The sequence below is a fragment of the Maniola jurtina genome, chromosome 2, assembly GCF_905333055.1.
Source record: "Maniola jurtina chromosome 2, ilManJurt1.1, whole genome shotgun sequence".
In the NCBI taxonomy this organism is placed as follows: Eukaryota; Metazoa; Arthropoda; class Insecta; order Lepidoptera; family Nymphalidae; genus Maniola; species Maniola jurtina.
This window is the reverse complement of record NC_060030.1, coordinates 2,121,326-2,143,472: the sequence shown is the minus strand read 5'-3', so window position 1 is coordinate 2,143,472 and position 22,147 is coordinate 2,121,326. Positions and strand designations below refer to the sequence as shown.

The window sequence follows — 22,147 nt, the reverse complement described above, 5'->3', positions numbered from 1 at the left end:
TGGGAAAAGGGAAACAGCAATATCTAAAGCGAACGTTGTAGTCGAGTGCATGCAGTTAGTGCCTAGTTAGCTGTCCCTGACCGCTTTGCGATACTCGCGGCTAACTGCATGTAGGTCGATCGAGGTTCCGTTGTTAAAAAACAAACGTTCATATGAAAAACTGGAGAGCGAGCATATCAAGCTAATGCACTGAAATGGAGATAGGTACAAAAGTTTTTGATGATTGTTCAGGGTTAGATGGAGTGCGCTTGTCTAGAAGATGCTTATTATTCACTTTTGACTTGAAGTTACTAATATTACAGGTGCAAATTGAAAATTTATAACGCCCCCGACAAGAGAAGGTTACAGTAACTAGAAAGGAGCTGACAACTTTCAAACGGCCGAACCGATTTTCTTGGATTACAGCTAAGAACACTCTCGATCAAGTCACCTTTCAAACAAAAAAACTAAATTAAAATCGGTTCATTAGTTTAGGAGCTACGATGCCATAGACAGCTACACAGATATACACGTCAAACTTATAACACCTCTCTTTTTGGGTCGGGGGTTAAAAATTGGAGGGGAAACCTGATGCTGGTTGAAAGGGTGTTCTATATCTGAACGGTACAAGTTCGCGAAGTGACGCGAAGTAAGATTGTGAGGTAACCTGCATGCCTGAGTTCTCCATAATGATGTCAAAGTGGTCAAAGGTCTTTGAAGTCTGCAGATCCGCACTTGGCCAGTGTGATGGATTATGGCCTACACCCTTCTCCTTATGAGAGCAGACCCGTGCTCAGTGTTTTCTGGTGATGGGTTGAGAATCGAGATGATAAATGTACAGGTAAGCAGATTTACTGACGATATTTACCTTCAGCGTTAAACCAAGTTATATTATGTAATTGCTATGGGTGCATATTATAGAGGGAGACTTAATTGTTTTCATTATCATCATCAACCGTAAACCGACACACGTTCACACTCCACACCTGGACAAAGGTCTCGTACGGACTTCCACCTGCCACGGTCTTGCGCCGCCTGAATCCAGCGGCTCCCAGCGTTTAATGTTGTCCATCGACTTAGTGGGGGTCTTTCAACGGTACGCTTTTCGGTGCGAGGTCCAATTCCAGCACTTTGGGACCCCAATGTCTATCAATTTTTCGAAATATATAATATGCCCTGCCCATTTGCCATTTGCCACTTCAGCTTCGCAACCCGCTTAGCTATGTCGGTTACTCTGGTTCTCCTACTCATCATCATCATGATCAACCCATTTCCGCCCCACTACTGAGTACGGGTCTCCTCTCAGAGTGAGAAGGGTTTAGGCCATAGTCTGCCACGCTGGCCCAATGCGGATTGGCAGACTTCACACACCTTTGAGAACATGGAGAGCTCTCAGGCATGTAGGTTTCCTCACGATGTTTTCCTTCACCGTTAAAGCAAGTGATATTTAATTGCTTAAAACGCACATAACTGAAAAGTTAGTGGTGCGTGCCCGGGATCGAACCCCCGACCTCCGATTCGGAGGCGGACGTTCTAACCATTAGGCTATCACAGCTTTTTTAAGGTTCTCCTACTGGGTAACTGTATTTTAATTTGAGACATTTATTAAAGTTTTGTATAGTAACAAGGATGGATTTCGTCGTATTGTTGCAAAATTTCAGCATAGGCTTGTTATTTTCATAACAAAGGCTACGCTCATTATGGTCTGGCAGACCTAGGCTATATGTAAGGAGCATCGGATGGTTATCTCAGAGCTCTCTTCATTTTAATAGGGGGTTTTGTTTGGGCACTAATAGGAAGCAGAAGCGGTCTGACAAGTTTCAGAGTGCAGTATTGACTAAACCAGTCATTATTTTATCCTAGTAGGTAAGTCAAAACTTAAATAGGTAACTATGTAGCTTAAAATCGACTAGGTTGTTACCTATTTGTATTAATTGTGCAATGAATTTATTATTAACTAATAATAATTCGAGTGTGTCGGCCAATTAGAGGTGATTGTGATTATCACACTGTAAGTAGCTGTCATTTTACCATAATCGATCTCCAATCACAATGGCCAATCTATTATAATGAGATCTTGGTATGCTTTTGCATGGTTTGCACGGAGGGATATAGGACCTGCATAGTCGCTTACTACTACTAAATCCCAGGAACATGTTAGATCAAAGAATGTTTCAAAGTTAACAAAAGGGAACCCGGATCCCGATTCAAGACTACGATCGTCCGGGAGGCGCGCGCGGGATCAAAGCCCGTTAGTTGCCCTTACCAGTTCCGCCGGTACACGATTACGTGTACCTACCTAGTTACACTGTGGATTCATGTCTAGGGCTTATTTACTACCTAGTCCAGTCACGACTTTGAACTAAAGCTTCGTGTATATACTTACACTATGTTGTGGCAATCTCCGCGTGAATGTGTCCTCGCATTTTTGTAAAAGATGCCTAAGGGCCGACACACAAAACTACGATGCGATGCGATAGCTAAGCGTCTTGCTACCACGGTTCGGACAACCAACCAAACCATTAATTCAGAGATCGTGATCAGTAGGTACTGGAAATATTTTTTTTGTTATTGAGGATTCATCCAGCGACACGGATCACAAAAAAAGCGTCTGAGCAACGAAGTAACATCGGAAGAATGCGCGATGTGAATTGTTTCATAAGATTTTGCGATGTGTCGTGCGAGCAGCAGATTTTGACGATCCGACGTCGCATCGCAATTTTGTGATTTAGCCCTAAATCCTTATCCATTTAGTCTATAATATTATGAATGTGAAGCAGTGACTGCTCCTAAACTGATTTTGACAGCACAGAGATATATAAATATGGGATTATTCAAGGGTGGATCAACAAATTCCTGAAAAACCGGCAATGCATCTGCAGTTCCTCTGGTGCTGCGGCAGCGGTCATGGGCAGCTGTATCATTTAACATCGGGTGACCTGTCTGCTCGTTTACTCGCTATTTATATAAAACTAGCTGACGCCCGCGACTTCGTCCGCGTGGATTTAGGTTTTCTGAAATCCTGTGGGAACTCTTTGGTTTCCGGGATAAAATGTAGCCTATGTGCTAATCCAGGATATTATCTATCTCCATTCCGAATTTCAGCCAAATCCGTCCAGTAGTTTTAGCGTGAAGGAGTAACAAACATACACATATTATATACACCTACACACATACAAACTTTCGCCTTTATAATATTAGTGTGATACATCTCGGAGACAGACATAAACTAATTTTTATCCTAGAAAGTCTCGGTTCCCAGGATTTTAAAAGCCTAACTCAACGAGAATGAAGGGGCTGGCATTAGATAGTAGTAAATATAGCAGAAACAAAAATGGTATGGATTTTAAAATAGGTAAGTAGGTACAGGCTTTTATTTTGAGAGTTATCATTGAGATACAAATCTTAACTTAGAAAAATTGGATCAAAGAGGCCATGTGGAGTTGATTTATAAAAGAGTAAAAGTACAAGAAAAGATTTGAAAAATGACATACACAGGTTGGGAATTGAATTCACACTTAAATAAATTGTTGAGCCATTAATAACATTATACACAATGTAAGTAACAGCATTGATTACTGGAATATGTCACATCACAACCCTTAACAACAAGGACTATGATGCAGGGAGAGATAGACTGATTAATGGGTAATTCAACCAGAAAATGTTTTGAAAAATCTGTTAGAGCCATTTTGGCTCTTAAAGATTTTTCACACTGCTAACATTAAATTAAATTGTGAGCACTGGCTTTACCTATATTTTCTCTGTTTTTCACCTTTAAAAGAAGCAAAGGTTTGAAAAAATTACTTAAACATGATTTTTATCTTAAATCAAATTTAAGAAAGATAGCTCTGATATTATATGGGTATGGAATGGTAAAGATGAAATTTTTATCAGGCACATGTTCTAATGCAGAGGAAAAGATACATATCAAGGCTTAAAAAATTTAAACTTCATTGATTTATCATTGAGATTAAAGCATTTTACTTGAACTGGTTTTAACTTTAACCCTCATTTATTTCATTATTTATTTAAATAGGTGTTATATTATTATTTTTCATAATAAAACTACAAACTCAACGCCTCGAAATGATATATACTGGTAAATATAATAGATTTGTTTTGAATCCATAAAACATCTGGATCCTGGTGTGCTACTTAGAAATAGTTTCTTGGCCTTATTAAAAATAAAATACGTACCCAAAGAATCACCACCAAACAAACTGGTAAAGAGTCAATATTCACACCGTATTACACTAAAACTTTATCAGAATTAGACGCACAACACAAAGCACATAGTTATTTTTTGATATAGCGAGTAATTCAGTTATGTTAATGTTCTAAAATAAATAATTTGATCAACATTTTGTGACAAAAGCGGCGAAACTCCATAATTTTTAGCGTTTGACGGTTTGACGTGCATTTGACAATCTGTTGACAATAAATGTGAATTGACGTTTGGTCGATGCTGCCAGGTATTAAATTCATTTACCCCATGCCAGAGACGTGCTACCTAAACATGATTGTGCACTTCAGCTTTAATTCCCTGCAAAAATAAATTCTGTTGCATTGGCATAAAGTCCAATTTCTAATACAATTATGCTAAGCGGAAAAACGAGCCGAGCGAGAGGTCTATAAATTGGAGTGTGTCACTGTCTAATGGATTGCAAGCATAAAAAAATATTTTCTATGGTACGAATTATGATGTAGCTCACAAAGTTCTTATTCATTGTTTATTTAATTTCAAACAACAAGATTACTTTCTTTTGTTTTCGCAGTAATTTTCATACTGTTATCTTTATTTTATAATGTCATTAAAATATCATTTAGTTTAAAAAGTATAATAAATATTTTTTTAAATTAATAGGATGACAACACTGGGTGTCAAGCAAAACAATATGGCGAACATTCTGTACTATACTATACAGAAGTAGTAAGGTAACCATAATTTGATTGTTTAATGGAAGTGTTTTTTTCTGTTTATCGATAGATTTCTCAAAAATGAAGACTTAAGGCAAAAATGGATCGCTGTCGTTCCAGGAAATATCACCAAATATTCGGCAGTTTGCGGAATGAATTTTAAAGTGGAAGATTTTGCTACGGCTTCGTGTGCACTGAATTTTTTTTAAAAAGAAACGCTGTACCATCAATTTTCCCAAAAGCGTGCCTTGCCTACGAACTTCCTAAAACTGTTTAGGACCTAAACACATGCACCAGATTATACAAAATAATTTTACTTACCTATATTATAGGTACCCATACTTAACATGACTGGTACCTACTTTTTCGCAGAAATTTAACAAAAAAAAATTGAATTTCTTGACTTTTATAACTACAGCGCGGCAGACTATGGCCTAAACCTTTATCATTCTGAAAAGAGACCCGTGCTCAGTAGTGAGCGGCGATGGGTTATCATGATGATTCATCCTCTCCTATTCTCATATAATCCGTCAAATGTCTTACATTATCAAATCGTGTTGTCACCCTAATAGAAAGGGACACACTCCAATTTAGCGCTATCTCAATAGGCTCGTTTTTGGTGTCTCAGTGCACAATCTTGTTTAAATAGCATGTCTCTGCCCCATGCTTGCTCCCAATTAAAGACTAGATTTTCAGTTATCTATTGAAAAAACAACACTTTCATTATTATAGATTATAAAATGACTGTTGACTTTTAAACTTTTGAATCGCAATAATATAGTTCACACTAAAATTATGTACGTGGAAGTGTGGCATATCTTATGATATTATTTTCCACAGGAAGCATTACGAAAGAGATAGCAATACATTTACACCGGACCTATTAGTAATATGATATACTAATTAATACTAATTTGCTTTAGAGATTGTGTATGCTACCTATATTTTGCCGTCTTTTCGGCTAGTTATGCGTCTTTCATGCATAGTTTTGTCTGTATGAATAATCTTTAAATTATATTTTATACCCATTACATATTTTTGGAATCATGTTTTTTATCTTTACTTATTTATTTTTCACCAAAATATCTCAAATGAATTATTTATTCCAAATATTACCCTGACTAAATTCTTACCTTAAAAATATTGTTTGCCCTAAATTTGGGGTAATATACCCACCATATAATGGCACCACTCTTTGGTAGACTGACATTTGACAGCGCAATTTGAATTTGATAGCATTTTTTCATGTTTTTTTTACGGCCCTATATTACTCTTTTAAGGCCTTTTTTGACGTAGTGGGTGTGCACAGACCACACAGACACCTCAGCACACGGAACAATCAGGCCCGTGACACCTTTAGTTCTTTCTTAGCCGCAAAGCGCTAGTATCGCAACAAGCTGCAGCCATATTCTTTTTTCTAGTCGATGGCCATATACATAGACTCTGTGGCATACTATTCTCTTGTTAGAGAGTAGTATGTACCTTGCTCTGTGGTATATATACTGGGATCCTATATGTTATTGGTCTGTGGCCATATTGTTTATTGTTGTTGTCTCCAAAGGTTAATAAATTATGGGAATTGTGGTGATCCCAATTAATTCCTGTAAATATAGGACTCAGTGCTTTGCCGAAGGCTCAATTGTTGAACAGACACGTATGCCAGAAGCACTTCGATAGACATCAGTTCGACAGTATGGGGTGGTATGGGAACCCGACGTACATGGTTATCTCTACTTGTTTACTGAAAAGGAAAATACTTCACGGAATTCCTGAGCTCATTAGGTAAGTTGATTTCATGTTAAAGATGTATTAAGCACTAGGTATTCCCTAACATAGTTTTTACTTTGTGCTTTCATACCATATTTCATGTGAATAAATTGTGTAAAATTCTTTTTTCAGCTGAACATGATTTCAGTGATCACAATTTTATTATGCTTTACAACCAACTTCAGATCAACAGAATTCAACATTCAGAAGATTCAACAGTATCCACTCAAAGTACATTAATAATAATTAGTGGTGAGTTAGTACAAAATTATCTGTCCTGTGTCTAGTAACTATTTTATTTATTCTTTGCTAACATTGCCTTAATTATGGCTAAAGTCTTATATGCAATACAAATATTGATGTGATGGTCTCCACGGAACCACTACTTTAACACTGTACTGATGTCCATACAGTAGATTTTATCCATACTTCCATACTAATATTATAAATGCGAAAGTGTGTCTGTCTGTCTGTCTGCTACCTTTTCAGAGCCCAACAGTTTAACCTATATTGACGAAATTTGGTACAGAGCTAGCCTATATTCTGGGGATCAACATAGGCTACGTTTTATCCCAGAAAATCAAAGAGTTCCCACAGGATTCCATAAAACCCATCATCCTCTTAGCCGATTTGTATGAGATTTGGTACTGGGGTAGCTTGCATCTAGTAATTGACATAGGCAACTTTTTATCCCTAAAAATCAAACACTTCCCACTGGATCTTTAAAACTCCTCCTAGTCCTCTAGTTTTAGTTTAGTTTATAGCTGTATTTTTTAATCAATCGGTTATATTATTATTAGACCAATTTTAATATGTAGGTACCAACTATCAGTCGTCTCATTAAGAATCCATGTAGTTTTTCATACATAATTTCTTGTTTATATAATTTAATTTTTCATTAATAAAATAATATTATTCCTTTACAGCCAATTTGACAACCAAGTGCAGGTATTTTAATAAAAGAAATGTTTATCAAAGAAAACAAGAAGCAAAGGCTATTTTCAGAAGGATCCTCAAAGATGACTTTTGGTAAATATATAAAGTGTATAGATTAAGAAGCAAGAAATATAAAACTGAATTTGATAAGTTGTTTTATTTTACACCTAAATATATGCAAAAAAAATAAAATTATAAAGGTACCCCGTTTCAACGTTGTCATGGGACATCACTATGCTATCGATATCGACATCGACACAAGGTCGGATTGTGTCCCAACACTTTTTGCGACACTAGCGCTATGCGGCTACAACGGAACTAACCGTTAACTTTTGCACTGTCCTATCTGTCTTTAGACTGTATATAGTGATCTGTGGGAACAATGAAAGAACAATGAAAGATATTCATTGTTCCGAGCCGTCTGAGCCTAGCCATCGTGTGTTCATGCGAAAATTATTATATTTCATGCCTTTTATGAAAAAACTAAATTAGACTATAACCGACAGATGGCAGCACCAAAAATTAAAAAAAAAAATAGGTGTCATATTAACTGGTTTTTACAGAATACCCCAGTTTATTTCACTTTTATCCTTCAAGTTAATATGAGAAAAATATTAAATAAACAAACGTAACAAAATAAATAAAATTTTGCACTAATTCCGCCATCTATATAACGACAGTAGAACTAAAGAAAACTCCGTAGCTGCCTATAGCCATTACAGCTACAGCTACAATTTTGAATTTCACACCCTTTCTGCTACGAATTGCGAATGATTTTCCTAGAGGGAAACTGATTTATAGTTCCACGGGGAAACCGGGGAAACCTTACGTCTTTATAGATATGTTTGACACTGTTTATTATGTTATTCACCATAGAAATAATATTTCTATCTGAGCTATGTTATTCACCAAGCACGCTGACCAAGCACCATTATAAGCCTAGTACTAGAGTAGGGCCTTGTTTAGGATCGGGTTTCAGGGTTCCGTGTATATTTCGGCAACAGCTTAAAAACTACTTTAGTAATCGTTCTTTTCAGTATTTGGTATATAATATACCGAAATTTTATAATCCTAACTAGTTTAGTTTTTGGGATAGACCCCGTCACAAAAGTGGTCTAAAACTAACAACTTTGCCGGCCCCCTATTTCTTTATTTTTTAAGATTAAAAAAAACAAAAAAAATATGAGTAGACACTCGATGCGCTTAGATGGGCAATAATATACTCCACAATATGCTATAGTAAGAATTTTCTTCCAACTCTCTTTCTCTGTCCGCGTGCGTGTGGTCTCTAGATCGTAAACGAAATGAGTTACAAAAGGAATTGTAGTATTAGCTGTAAATCAACCCAAAACCGAATATTGAATGAGAAATTCATTTTAAATATTTTCCATTTAAATATTTTATTAGTCAGAAAAATTGCAAGCGCAAATATTGTCAAAATCGGTTAAACAGATTGGACTTTCGAATTTATTATAACATTAGTATGGAAATATAGAATAGACTAGCTGTGCCCGCGACTTCGTTCGCGTGGAATAGTGACTTTTCGGGCAGTGATTCTTTAAATTGACATAACTTTTTTATTTATGAACCGATTGACATGAAATAAACACTAAATGTTAAGTGAAGCTTACTACAATATATTAGTGAAAACCGTTTCTAAATCGAATAAGCCGTTTCTGATATTAGCGTGCACAAACACACAGACAAACAGACAAACAGACAAAAAAAAATTAATTACAATTTCGGGTTCGGCATCGATATAATAACAACCCCTGCTACTTTTTTTTATATATTTCCATTGTACAGACACCACTTTTCTACAATTTTATTATATGTATAGATGATGCCAGAGACTTCGTTCGCAACGGTAGGATTTTTAATAAATCACGTGTTAACTGATTATTGTTATTTGATGAAAATTATTTTTAACTTGATTTTCTGTAATACAGACACACCTTAGCATTTACAATATTACAATTTTTACTTTATTTTCAATAAAAAATAGCGGGAAAACGAGCAGGTGGGTCACCAGATGTTAAGTGATTACCGCCGCCCTCATATTAGTTTGGCTATGGATGAATTCCTGAAAAAACAGAGACGGATTAAAGGATCAATAGATAAGATAGTTATGCAAAGCAGGTTCCGTAACATAAGTGAGTCGACAGTAAACTATGTCGAAATTTATAGCCCTAAAAGCCTACGTAGAAAATATCAATACTCCCAAATAACGTAACCAAGCAACAGCCAACTTTATGTACGTGAGAGATCGTGCGTCGCGATACAGGTTCTATTTACTTGTACGTATAGTATATGGTGTCAATAGGGGTGCTGTGGAGCTAACTATGTAAGTTTTGTTGCTATCCTTTCATTAATAGACAGCCTTTTGTAGGGCAACGATGTATTGCTTTGCTACGCTGAAGCTACGCCGTACCTACGCCGTACGAATGTACCTATTTATACTGAAATATCTTTCTCGAATACGGAATTTTCTCTGAAGCAAACGATATTATAATCATGATCAATATTTTTGATGAATTCGGAATATTTTTTAATAAATTTATTTAATATTTTGCTTTAGTCTGATTGTAGGCAAGCGCTAGTCCCAAAATTAAAAAGACCCTATTATTTTATATTTTTTTTTTGTTTTTGTATAATTACCTGCCTGCCGATCTACATTCCTTTTTTTAACCCCCGACCCAAAAAGAGGGGTGTTATAAGTTTGACGTGTGTATCTGTGTATCTGTCTGTGGCATCGTAGCTCCTAAACTAATGAACCGATTTTAATTTAGTTTTTTGTTTGAAAGGTGGCTTGATCGAGAGTGTTTTTAGCTTTAATCTAAGAAAATCGGTTCAGCCGTTTGAAAGTTATCAGCTCTTTTCTAGTTACACCTTCACTTGTCGGGGGTGTTATAAATTTTTAATTTACACTTGTTCTATTTTTGTATACACAAGAAATGCCTAACGCATACCCCTCCGTCAGGGGAAACGGAGGGTTTATGTGGGGCTTGCACCCACTAAAACCTGTGTTTGTCCCTAAACGGACTGGCGCGGCGGCAGCGTGTGTATCATTTAGTAATACCTACTGCGTTCCTGCCAGGTCTTGACCCGCCATCAACTGGCAGGCGGGTCCCATCGTTAGTCTGGCTACCTAGTACTACCAAATCCATCTCAGAAGCGCTACCTCTTGACCATCACACTTCACACTAATATTATAAAGGCAAAAGTTTGTATGTGTGTGTGTGTGTGTGTGTGTGTGTGTGTGTGTGTGTGTGTGTGTGTGTGTGTGTGTGTGTGTGTGTATGTTTGTTACTCCTTCACGCAAAAACTACTGGACGGATTTGGCTGAAATTCGGAATGAAGATAGATAATATCCTGGATTAGCACATAGGCTACTTTTTATCTTGGAAAATCAAAGAGTTCCCACGGGATTTCGAAAAAGCTAAATCCACGCGGGCGAAGTCGCGGGCATCGGCTAGTATAGATATAATAACCTATTTATATTTCGGTTGACGAACGCCACTTCCGCCCGTCAACGGCAGGCTGGCAACTAATGGAGGCCGGAGGACGGAGCTCGTCATAGGTTCCTATAATCTAGGGCATTCTAGGGAACTGAACCGCAGAAAAATATTCTTTGCGAATTTTTTGAAAGATTTTTTATTTATATTATTTTATTATTTATTAGAATCCAATATTTAGTAAAAATATTAAGATCACATCGCGTGTTATTTTGAGGTTAGTGTCGATCGGGCATGCAAGGATTTTATTGATGAGTTATAAAAACCACATGATATGAGCTTGATATGAGACCGACAGTTTATATGCTCCATATGACAAGCTGCAAAGAATTTACATTTATATCGCTGACGACAAGCTGTGAGATATCGAGAGAAAGCTATAAAGAGTCCGGCCGTCCGTCTGCCCGTCCGTCCGTCCGTCCGTCGTGTCTGTCAAGAAAACCTATAGGGTACTTCCTGTTGACCTAGAATCATGAAATTTGGCAGATAGGTAGGTCTTATAGCACAAGTAAAGGAAAAAATCTTAAAACCGTGAGTTTGTGATTTAAAAAAAATTTGTTTCAATTTTCAAAGTAAGATAACTGTACCAAGTGGGGTATCATGTGAAAGGGCTTTACCTGTAAATTCTAAAACAGAATTTTATTTATTTTTATGCATTGATTTTGAAAGAGCCACCTTGGTTATTCTAGGATTTTTATGTATAATAGTTTTTGATTTATTGTGCAAAATGTCGAAAAAAATACCCGAGTACGGAACCCTCGGTACGCGAGTCTGACTCGCACTTAGCCGGGGTTTTTTTTAATTCATTATAGGCAAGCGTTTGACCACAATCACACCTGATGGAAAGTGATGATGTGGCCTAAGATGGGGTGCGTTTACCTAGATCTAGAAGATGCCTTTTTACTCATGTTGTTTTTGATAAATAACTAAAAATAATATCTTAGAATTTTAAGTAGATTCCTAACTACGTACCCACCTACCTAGGCTATGGATGACATAATGAGGTAGGTACCTATCAACGTTAACCACATCGCGTGGTCTTTGTGACAGGGTATGTACCTGCTTTCTCATAAATACTGAAAAACGAAAGATGATGAAGATAACGAATGTCAGCCTAACCTGACAGGAAGTTCCTAATAGACTTCTGCATAACATTGCAGAATGTACCTATTAAGGTATATCGCGATTCTAAAATTTGAAGGAAAACTTTTAAATAAATAAATAAATAAATAAATATACTTTTATTCGGGACTATAAAGTTAGGCGCAAACACAGTACATAGAATGAAAACAGATAAAACATAAAAACTTAAATATTAATCTAAAACATAACTTACTGAGCTTTCCATGCATTTCGGCCGAGACGACCACCGCTTTTTCGTAGAATCATAATATCTCAGGAATGGGGATTCTTAGGGAAGTAAGAGTAAGAACAATTTTTGTGGATAGTTTTATGATCTGCAATTTTTGTGTAGCTTATTATACGATAAAACTTTGCAAAACACTTATTTTTGTGAACTTTGACCTTGAATATAATATATTTATGGCATATATATAATATATATGTGGCATCGATGGGGACTTTTCACAATTCATTTATATTGGTACATTCGTACCAATTTTTGTGGGAATTATTGTAACCTTGAATGGTTTATTTTGACCAGCCTATAATAGAATTTATATCCCATAGTAATATTAACAATAAACATTATTTATTATTAGTGAAAAACATAGTTTTACGACGTACTATTGTCAAACTGTGGTGAAAAAGGAGCTTAAAGCGCACATAACTTCGAAAAGTTATAGTGCTCGGGATCGAACCGTTGATCTCGCGAATAGCAGGCCGACGACTTAACCACTAGGCTATCACCCCTTCATTACAGCAGTGAAGTAATCAAAACCTAATCTAATTTTATTTAGAAGTTCAAAAGCAATTAGCTAAGCTACCTATTGTGGGTGTAAGGTAGTGCGAGGCACGAACTATGAGCGATGGTGGCTTTGTAATAGTTTCCTCTATTAGACGTAGGAAATTAACAGTCAGTTCATCGATACAGCAGCAATTTTTAATGTCGAACGTTTTGAAACATTGACTAATATCCAACTTTTAAAAAGAGTAATTGTTTTAACAGGGCTCTCTCCGTCACTTACTCCATACAATCGTAGTCCCAATTTCATTTTAATATTAAGCAACCAAAGTCCATGGAATTTTGCAGACATATTCTAAAAACTAATATCTGTGCCTGTGGTGTTTTAGATTTTTCTAAAAATATTATGTAGTTTTAAAATTAAAGGGGCTCAAAGATTTGTATGTAAATTTTTAAGACCGCGTAACTTTGAAACTGAATATTTTAACGGAAATCTGGAAAACCACAGACATAGATATTAGTTTCTAGAATATGTCTGCAAAATTTCATGGAATTTGGTTGCTTAATATTCAAATGAAATTGGAACTACGTTTGTATGAAGCGAGTGACGGAGCATAAACTACCGCTATACAAAACATCACATCATTTTGTTACTATCGTCCAAGACCTATTGTATACTTAACTTCAGTCTTCGCAACACCTGAACTAAAAATAATACTTATTGATGTTTATAATAGACAATGGCGGAAAAGAAATATCAGCAACAGCAGCCTCAAATCAGCATGGCGGCCAGTGCCATCGCCATGCGCGGCATCCGCCTCTTTCTCAACGCTGGGCGGAATGCAGCGGAGAAACGTGCTTCCCCTCCTCGCACCCGACGCACTAAGGCTGTCCTCCCTGCGAACAAGCTTCCGTTAAGCGGTATCGAGGCTTTGTTCAAGACCACCCGGTTTACCAAGTAAGCAGCAATCCATCTTGTCTTGTTCAACGCTAGAAAGACGGCAGTAGTCACTACTGGGTAGACTACTAAAGTTCCACTACTGAGTAGTGGGACTTTCGACCCGTTCGCGTCGCACTTTAGCTTCTCTCCTTCTCACTCTCCGTCTAGGTAAATCGGCTTTGGAAGCACCGCAGAAAACAAAACACGAGAACCAATGACTTTACGAGAACGCTAAAACAGTGGCTTGTATATTTATTTTATATCATTTAAAGATTGCAGTCGTCGGGGTAGAAAGTTAAATTACGAAATAAAACTGTCTTATCTTTGCAATTTCCTAGTTTTTAGTACGAAAAGTTAATGGAAGAGAGAATAAGAAAGTTATTATGCATAAATCATGTTGATATGGCTCTAGTTATTTGTTTAAAAGTTAAAACATAATCAAGGGATTAACTTTCTGTTTGCTCACGCTATATTATCTAGAATAACATTGGATTCATTAGTTTCAAATCTATATTCATCATCATCATCAACCCATCGCAAGCTCACTACTGAGAAAGGAACGGGTCTCGTCTCAGAATGAGATAAGATAAGATAAGATAATTTATTTGCGAGAAGGGGTTGGCCATAATCTACCACGCTGGCCAAGTGCGAAATGGCTAACTTCATACATCTTTAAGAAGATTTTGGAAAACTCTGAGGCATGCAGGTTTCCTCACGTTGTTTTCCTTCAACGTTAAAAGTTAGAAATGCATGCCCGGTATCGAACCCCCGACCTCCGATTAGAAGTCGGACGTCCTAACCACGAGGCTATCACAGCTGTATATTGTCTCATAATATAACTCAAAATTACAAAAACCTCTATAAGAAAACTAGAAAAGAGCTGATAACTTTCAAGCGGCTGAACCGATTCTCTTCGATTATAGCTGAGAACACTCTCGATCAAGCCACCTTTCAAACAAAAAAGATTAAATTAAAATCGGTCCATTCGTTTAGGAGCTACGATGCCACAGACAGATACACAGATACACACGTCAAACTTATAACACCCTTATTTGTGGGTCGGGGGATAATAATAATATTAGTATAAATGAGACATATATTAGAAGCACCCACGGGATTTTCTGAAAGCCGGCGCCTTTGATTGAAGTTGTAAACAGTATAGGTTCTGACTTCTGATGTCTGTGTAGGCCATAGGCCCCTTAGCCGGCTTGCCAGTTGAAGCCGCAAGCCTCGCGAAGGTGGTCGTACACACGCACCCCAATTTAGACACGTAACAATGCCTTTTAGACATTTGAAGGAGAAAACTTTAGAGCATCTCTATAAAAACACGCATTTCAGCAAGTGAGTTTTAAGTTTTAGAATATTAATTTAGGGTCGAAATTGTTTGGGTACATGAAGGGTTTCTGTCGCCTCAGTGTCAATTTTTCAAGTTAAGTTAACTTAAAAGTTTTTCTTGTTTTTCAAGAAAATCAATTTACTCGGACGGGAAAACATAGTGGTTTTAGAGTTTTCCGAATGTTTTATTTGGGTAACATTTATTTATTTATTTATTATAGTTTAAAAATCGGATACGAATAAAATATATTACCTACTAGCTGATACCCGCGACTTTGTTCGCGTGGATGTAGGTTTTTAAAATTCCCGTGGGAACTCTTTGATTTTCCGGGATAAAAAGTAGCCTATGTGCTAATCCAGGGTATAATCTATCTCCATTCTAAATTTCAGCCCAATCCGTCCAGTAGTTTTTGCGTGAAGGAGTAACAAACATACACACACACACACACACACACACATACAAACTTTCGCCTTTATAATATTAGTGTGATTTTGTGAGACTAGGAACGTGGAATCTATATTTAATTTGGTCGTTTTAAAACTTCACTATGAAAAGTTTTGAACTGAAAGAATGTACAATACTTACCTACCTTACCTAAAATCGTAAATCGAAGTTTATCGACTGGTTAGGAGAAATACAAGGTACTATCTAAGTAGTTATTTTTGTATGGTGTTTTGATGTGATACGTCTGTTTTAGTTTTTATATTTAATGTCTACAAACTTAATAAGTCACACTAATATTATAAAGCCGAAAGTTTGTGAGTATATGTGTGTGTGTGTGCATCTTTGTTACTCCTTCACGCATAAACCACTGGACGAATTTGGCTGAAATTTAGAATGGAGATAGATCTGGATTAGCACATAGGCTAATTTTATCCCGGAAAAGAGATCCCACGGGATTTCGGAAAACCTAAATCCACGCGGACGAAGTCGCGGGCGTCAGCTAGTTTCAAATAAAAAATATGCTTTTTTAAGTAGCAGCTTTTCAGGTTTCCATACCTGAAGGGTGACAACGGGACGGATGGATGGACGGCGGATTATGTATCCGCCGTCCGTCTGTCTGTCTGTCAGCGGTCTGGTATCTTATCTCGTGAACCGTAATAGGCAGAGAGCCCTTGAGAGGCCTTGTCTTCTTGATTTAACCAGTAGAAAAATTCCGAGCATATCCATCGATCGCTGAGTGACTCTGAGCTTTTCAACCCCCGACTCAAAAAGAGGGGTGTTATAAGTGTGACGTGTGTATCTGTGTATCTGTCTGTGGCGTCGTAGCTCCTAAACTAATGAACCGATTTTAATTTTTTTATTTATTGAAAGGTGGCTTGATCGAGAGTGTTCTTAGCTATTATACAAGAAAATCAGTTCAGCCGTTTGAAAGTTATCAGCTTTTTTCTAGTTACTGAACCTTCACTTGTCGGGGGTGTTATAAAATTTTAATTTACACTTGTACTTATTACTTTATAAGTCAGTATGGATGTATGGATATGTAAACGAAACTTGTCTTCTTATAAAGGAATGAGCTGGAGGCGCTGTTCGCGATGTACCGCCGGCTGGTGGTCGCGGCGCAGGCTGTAGCGCCGACCAGCGTCATCGGTCAACCAGTTCCTAAAGTAGACGTAAGTTATGAGTCATTTATTAGCCAGTTCCTCCTTTCCCACTTTGCAACTAGGAAATCCGTTGGAGAACCAAATTACCGACGAAGTTCACAAACCCCGACGCACAGCGAGCCGAGCCCCTTTGAATGAGGACCCTATGAAATCGGGTCTCACTAAAAAAAATTGGTTGTTTGTAAAGTCGGTTTACTGAGGATAGTTGAACGTGACAACAAAGGCCGATTGTGCTTCTTTGTCGCTCGTTCCGCGCTCGCGCTTGCACTTCAAGCCTTACATGGAACGCCTCAGAGCGAGGTAACGCCGCATGAGTCATGTTTTTTCGTGCGTGCAGCCGGCTCTATCGAATTATAAGATGTTGTCACGTCAAAAATATATTGAAAATGTTGCTAGCCTTATCTAAGTCTATTTTTTTTAAAGAATATTACTCATTTTAATCATGACTAACATTCCCCTTTCCCCTCCAACTAAGCGTTAAGCTTGTTCTAGTGGGTAGTATTGCAACGGGTGGGGTTTGAACCGCCGACCTTTCGGATTTCAGTCCGCTCCTATAACCGTTGAGCTATTGAGGCTTATTAAACCTATAATGCCCGCGTGAAATGCGAATGGTGCCAAAAAGACTGGCTATTCGCGCTGAATAGCCAGGCTAATTTAAAACTTGTGATTTTTAACGGAAAAATGAAATTATTAATAGTAGATAAATATTACTATAGTTCTGAAAATCATTTTTACGGGGCTTAAAATCTACATGCAAAAATTTCTAGACCCAGAGCTTATAGACCATAATATTATATTAATAAATACTTACAAAATAGTGTAGATTAGAATCTTTGCGTGCTGAATTCAAGACATTGTTACTTACTATTTACTAAACTTAACTAATAAAACGAACCTCTGTTTTTTATATTTATATAGAGCAAACACATGGCTTTCCTTTTGTCTACGGAAAACCTTTCTCAGTCGTGGAAATGGGTTTTTTGGTAAACATGATGTGGACGCACGCAATACGGCACGAAATTTGGTTATCGTTCGAGGAATCGAATTTGTTGTATTATGCTTATGTCAAGATACATGGCCAATTACCTATTGCTCGATAGAGTTCAATGATATTGGTACCGAAAACAAGCTTATTAGGTTAATATTTGGATATTTGTTATGATTGTTTCGTTTTCGTATTACGTGGTAGATTTTTGGCGTAGCATGGCACTGTGTTGGCCTACCTGCATGAAAATATAGATATTTGAATTTGAAAAGCTACGTTTGTGTTCAGGTATTGCTTTGATGTTAATCTCAACTTGTACCTACTTACCTACATAGAAATAGGAACTGAAATATTCAAATAAATTTTGATTTCCCAACTACTTGCTTACCTATTCACAATTTAAATTGGCGACTTCTAGGTAAGCGCGCTCTATCTTAGCTAATCTTCATTCGGCGTGATCGCACGTATAAGTCTGTATACAGTCTCTTCTTCTATCTCTTGCATCTCTTGCAAGTGTCCCATTTCATTTGGGTATTTTTGGCCCTAGCTCGTTATTGGTGAGGCTTTAAAGTCCGTCTTGATATTGGACCTACATGTAGCTGGAGGTCTTTCTCTCCCTCGTGGTATGGTAAGGATATTCAATGCTTTCTTTAACACGTAGTCATCGCTCCTTCGCGTAGTATTCCTAATATATATTCAAAACGAAAAAAAAAACTACATCTCCTTATTTATATGCCAGGGCATCGACCAGAACACATTTCGCGACGTGATGCACAACACTTTCGACCTAGTCACCGAAGAAATAATCCTCGACCGGATCTGGTTCACCTGGGAGCGAGGCGCGAGCGGTGGCGAGGGTGCTCTCAAGTTCGAGGCGTGGGCTCGCGGCCTCAGCAAGCTGCTGCGAGGCAACGACGACGAGCGGCGCGCGCACTGCTTCGCGGTCTACGACTTGAACTGCGACGGGTACATCACTAGAGACGAGATGTTCTTACTACTCAAGTGAGTTCCCTTCTTCGTCATAGTTTGCAACTTCCAGCAATTTAGTAAGGGCATTTTGAGTCCTTAATCGAATCTAGTTCACCTGAGAGCGAAGAGCCAGCGGCGGCAGGGGGCTCTCAAGTTCGAGGCGTGGGCTCGCGGCCTGAGCAAGCTGCTGCGAGGCAACGACGACGAGCGGCGCGCGCACTTCTTCGCGGTCTACGACTTGAACTGCGACGGGTACATCACTAGAGACGAGATGTTCCTACTACTTAAGTAAGTTCCCTTCTTCGTCATAGTTTGCAACTTAAAGGCACTTTAATAAGGGCTCAGGTAGTAAGATCCTTCACCATCTTGAGTCCTTGATCGAATCTGGTTCACCTGAGAGCGTAGAGCCAGCGGCGGCCAGGGGGCTCTCAAGTTCGTGGCGTGGGCTCGCGGCCTGAGCAAGCTGCTGCGAGGCAACGACGACGAGCGGCGCGCGCACTGCTTCGCGGTCTACGACTTGAACTGCGACGGGTACATCACTAGAGATGAGATGTTCTTACTACTCAAGTGAGTTCCCTACTTCGTCATAGTTTGCAATTTCCAGGCACTTTAGTAAGGGCTCAGGTAGGAAGACCCTTCATCGACCTTGAGTCCTTGAGTGCACCTAGTTCACCTGGGAGCGAAGAGCCACACACCAGACTTCCACACGCGATGTTCTTGCGCCGCCTGAATCCAGCGGCCCTCTACGTGTTGTTTGATATTGCCCACCTGGTTGTTGGTTCTAACACCTTGGGACCTCAACGTCTGTCATATATCCGACCTAGGTATATGCCCCGCTCATTGGTACTTCAGCTTTGCAACTCGTTTGAATATAGCAATATAGGTATCGGTTACTCTAGTAACTACTGATCTCCCCATTAAAAAACCAATTAAGTAATTGGATAAAATTGTGGCTTGATTTGGTTTTTTTTTTGCTTTCAGGAACTCATTGCTCAAGCAGCCGGGAGACGAGGACCCAGATGAGGGAGTGAGGGATCTGGTGGAACTAGTGCTCAAGAAAATGGATATAGATAAGGACGGGAAATTGTCTATGGATGATTACAAGTGGGTTTGAGTAATTATCTTCAATTTTTCTTTAAGGAACGACATACTTTTGATCTATATACTATTCCGTCCATCTATCCGTTTGTTCGTTCGTTCATCAATAAACTCTGAAACTACTGAACCGAATTTAAAAAGTTCTTTCACCAGTAGAAAACTTCTTTAATCCAAAAGTAACATAATGTACCTACCGCGGACGAAGTCGTCGGCAGGAGCCAGTTTACTATTCACCGATATTTACGCTACAATATTATTATTTGTATTGGTAGAGTACCAACTTCTGCATGATTCATGCAGGTTTCCTCACAATGTTTTCCTTCACCGAAATGATATTTAATTGCTTAAAACGCACATTACTCCAAAAAGTTACAGGTCAGACCCCAACAGTTGTCTGAGGCGTCGTCCACGCAAATGCGCGATCATCGAAAATTCGCGCGATTTTTACTTGTACGAACGCGCGATCGAACATACTGATCTCGAATAGGTGTCCTAAATGGCATTCGCGCGATGATCGCGTATTTTAGCGTTCTATTAGGCGTGGGCACGCGATCGTCGCATCGCTTACTCGCGCGATTATCGCGTAACTGCGTTGTATTAGGACGACGCGCGATGCGATGTGATGCCTTAACCTAGCCTATCACTGTTCTTTTATAATAACGTAAGTTGGTACCTACTTATATTATTTATGTTAACCTCTACAGTCCTAATTTTATTCTTTACAGGCAAGCAGTTGAACAAGAACCTCTGTTGCTAGAGGCATTCGGGCAATGCTTACCTTCAAGGCGCCACGCTACTACGTTTCTTAAGACTTTGAGTACGAAGCAATAAAACTCATTTCCTAAGGACGATTTAGGTTTGGCGCACGGTGGCTCTTAACGACTGAATGTCTGTTGCTAGAAGCCTAGCGTCTAAGCTCCATCCAGTACAGGAGCTATAAAAACCCTCATAAAAATCATTCAAGGGCGAGACGGACTCATACACGAAGGGTTCCGTATCATCGTACAAGATACTATACTATTTACTTTTTAATTTGCATGGGTGCCATTTTGAATTTGGCATCATGGTTTTATTATTTGTTATTATAGCAGCAATAGAATTATACACACTGTGAAAATTTCAGCTCTGTACCTGTTACGGTTCCTGAGATACAGCTGACAGCCAAACGGACAGACGGACGGACAGCGAAGCCTTAGTAACAGAATCCCGATGGCATCTTCTCGTAAGGGTCCCTAAAAAAGATTCCTTTCGGGTGTCTGAGTACGTCTGGATTGGAAGACAAATCTGCTAAATCAATCAATTCTGCTACTGAAAGGAAGCGATTGCACACACTAGCCAATTAGTGCACAGGTGCACAGTACTGACTTAGATATAGAAAACGGCGGGTTCATAATATGTATAAACTCTCTATAATATAAAACAAATCTCTAGAATAAGGATAGCTGTACATAAATGAATAAAATTCTTGAACCAAATGTTTAAAGTAAGTGTAAATAAAATCATTTGTATTTATTGGCATTTTTTTTCTTTTATTGACCATAGGTACACGCTTGGCGACGATCACACCTGATGGGAAGTGAGGATGTGGATGGACTAAGGGATGATTTATGCTAGACCGTGCCGGGCCCGAGCCGTGACGCCTTTGCCTATCGAAGGGGCCCATTTACTATTGTTTTAAAGGTGCCCTTTATAGAAACCACTGATCTCGAATAAAAAAAAAAAAAACTAAGAAAAGTATTTTAAATCCTAGCTAGCTATGCTAATGTTGACGCAAAGCGTTTCGTGCGCATAGAAGGGATGTCGTCGTCGACATTCCTTCCGGTCTTTCCACCCCTATGTCGTCATAGGGGTGGAAAGACCGGCGGCGATACACTGAGAAAAAGGTGAAGGGGGGAAAGACTAGAGTGAACTATAGTGATAAAACTCAGAAAGATTTATCTCTCAAATATTAGGGTAGAGGTGCAGATAAGGGTGAAAAGATACCTAGTCGTCTCATAGCCTACATAGCGTCAAATGTAGGTAACATTTGACGCCTGCCAATGTAAGTGAAACCTCAACGTTTTGTTAGAAATCGTGAACTGTGACAAGATCGAAAAGCTCCTGAGTATAATCTACAAGTGTAAATTAAAAAATTTATAACACCCCCGACAAGTGAAGGTTACAGTAACTAGAAAAGAGCTAATAACTTTCAAACGGCTGAACCGATTTTCTTAGATTATAGCTAAGAACACAAC

General features: G+C 38.3%; 2 protein-coding genes and 2 long non-coding RNA genes across 6 annotated transcripts in view; 3 read left to right on the top strand and 1 right to left on the bottom strand.

Annotated features, from left to right (window-relative positions):
* The window catches only part of LOC123877431, a 73,422-nt gene extending 69,021 nt beyond the window's left edge, over window positions 1–4,401 (bottom strand). For both annotated transcript variants that reach the window (XM_045924224.1, XM_045924242.1), the window contains exon 1: window positions 4,180–4,401. The gene's annotated coding sequence lies outside the window, so the exon portion shown is untranslated. The remainder of the gene's footprint in view (window positions 1–4,179) is intronic.
* Window positions 803–21,968, top strand: LOC123877507. Its single transcript, XR_006798610.1, has 3 exons — window positions 803–814; window positions 3,767–3,771; window positions 21,893–21,968. It is a non-coding gene; the product is annotated as an uncharacterized LOC123877507 (long non-coding RNA).
* LOC123877502 lies at window positions 6,436–7,750 on the top strand. Its single transcript, XR_006798609.1, has 3 exons — window positions 6,436–6,681; window positions 6,799–6,918; window positions 7,593–7,750. It is a non-coding gene; the product is annotated as an uncharacterized LOC123877502 (long non-coding RNA).
* LOC123877447 (EF-hand calcium-binding domain-containing protein 1) lies at window positions 13,722–20,790 on the top strand. 2 transcript variants are annotated; one of them, XM_045924250.1, is made up of 5 exons: window positions 13,722–13,939; window positions 16,768–16,870; window positions 18,586–18,848; window positions 19,797–19,919; window positions 20,639–20,790. In XM_045924250.1, exons 1-5 carry the CDS (start codon window positions 13,722–13,724, stop codon window positions 20,742–20,744), a joined length of 813 nt encoding a protein of 270 aa, XP_045780206.1. In that variant the 3' UTR covers window positions 20,745–20,790. The 2 variants fall into 2 exon arrangements, with proteins under 2 accessions (XP_045780206.1, XP_045780213.1); XM_045924257.1 differs by lacking the exon at window positions 13,722–13,939 and adding an exon at window positions 15,165–15,262.
* Window positions 21,969–22,147: the final 179 nt, after the last annotated feature.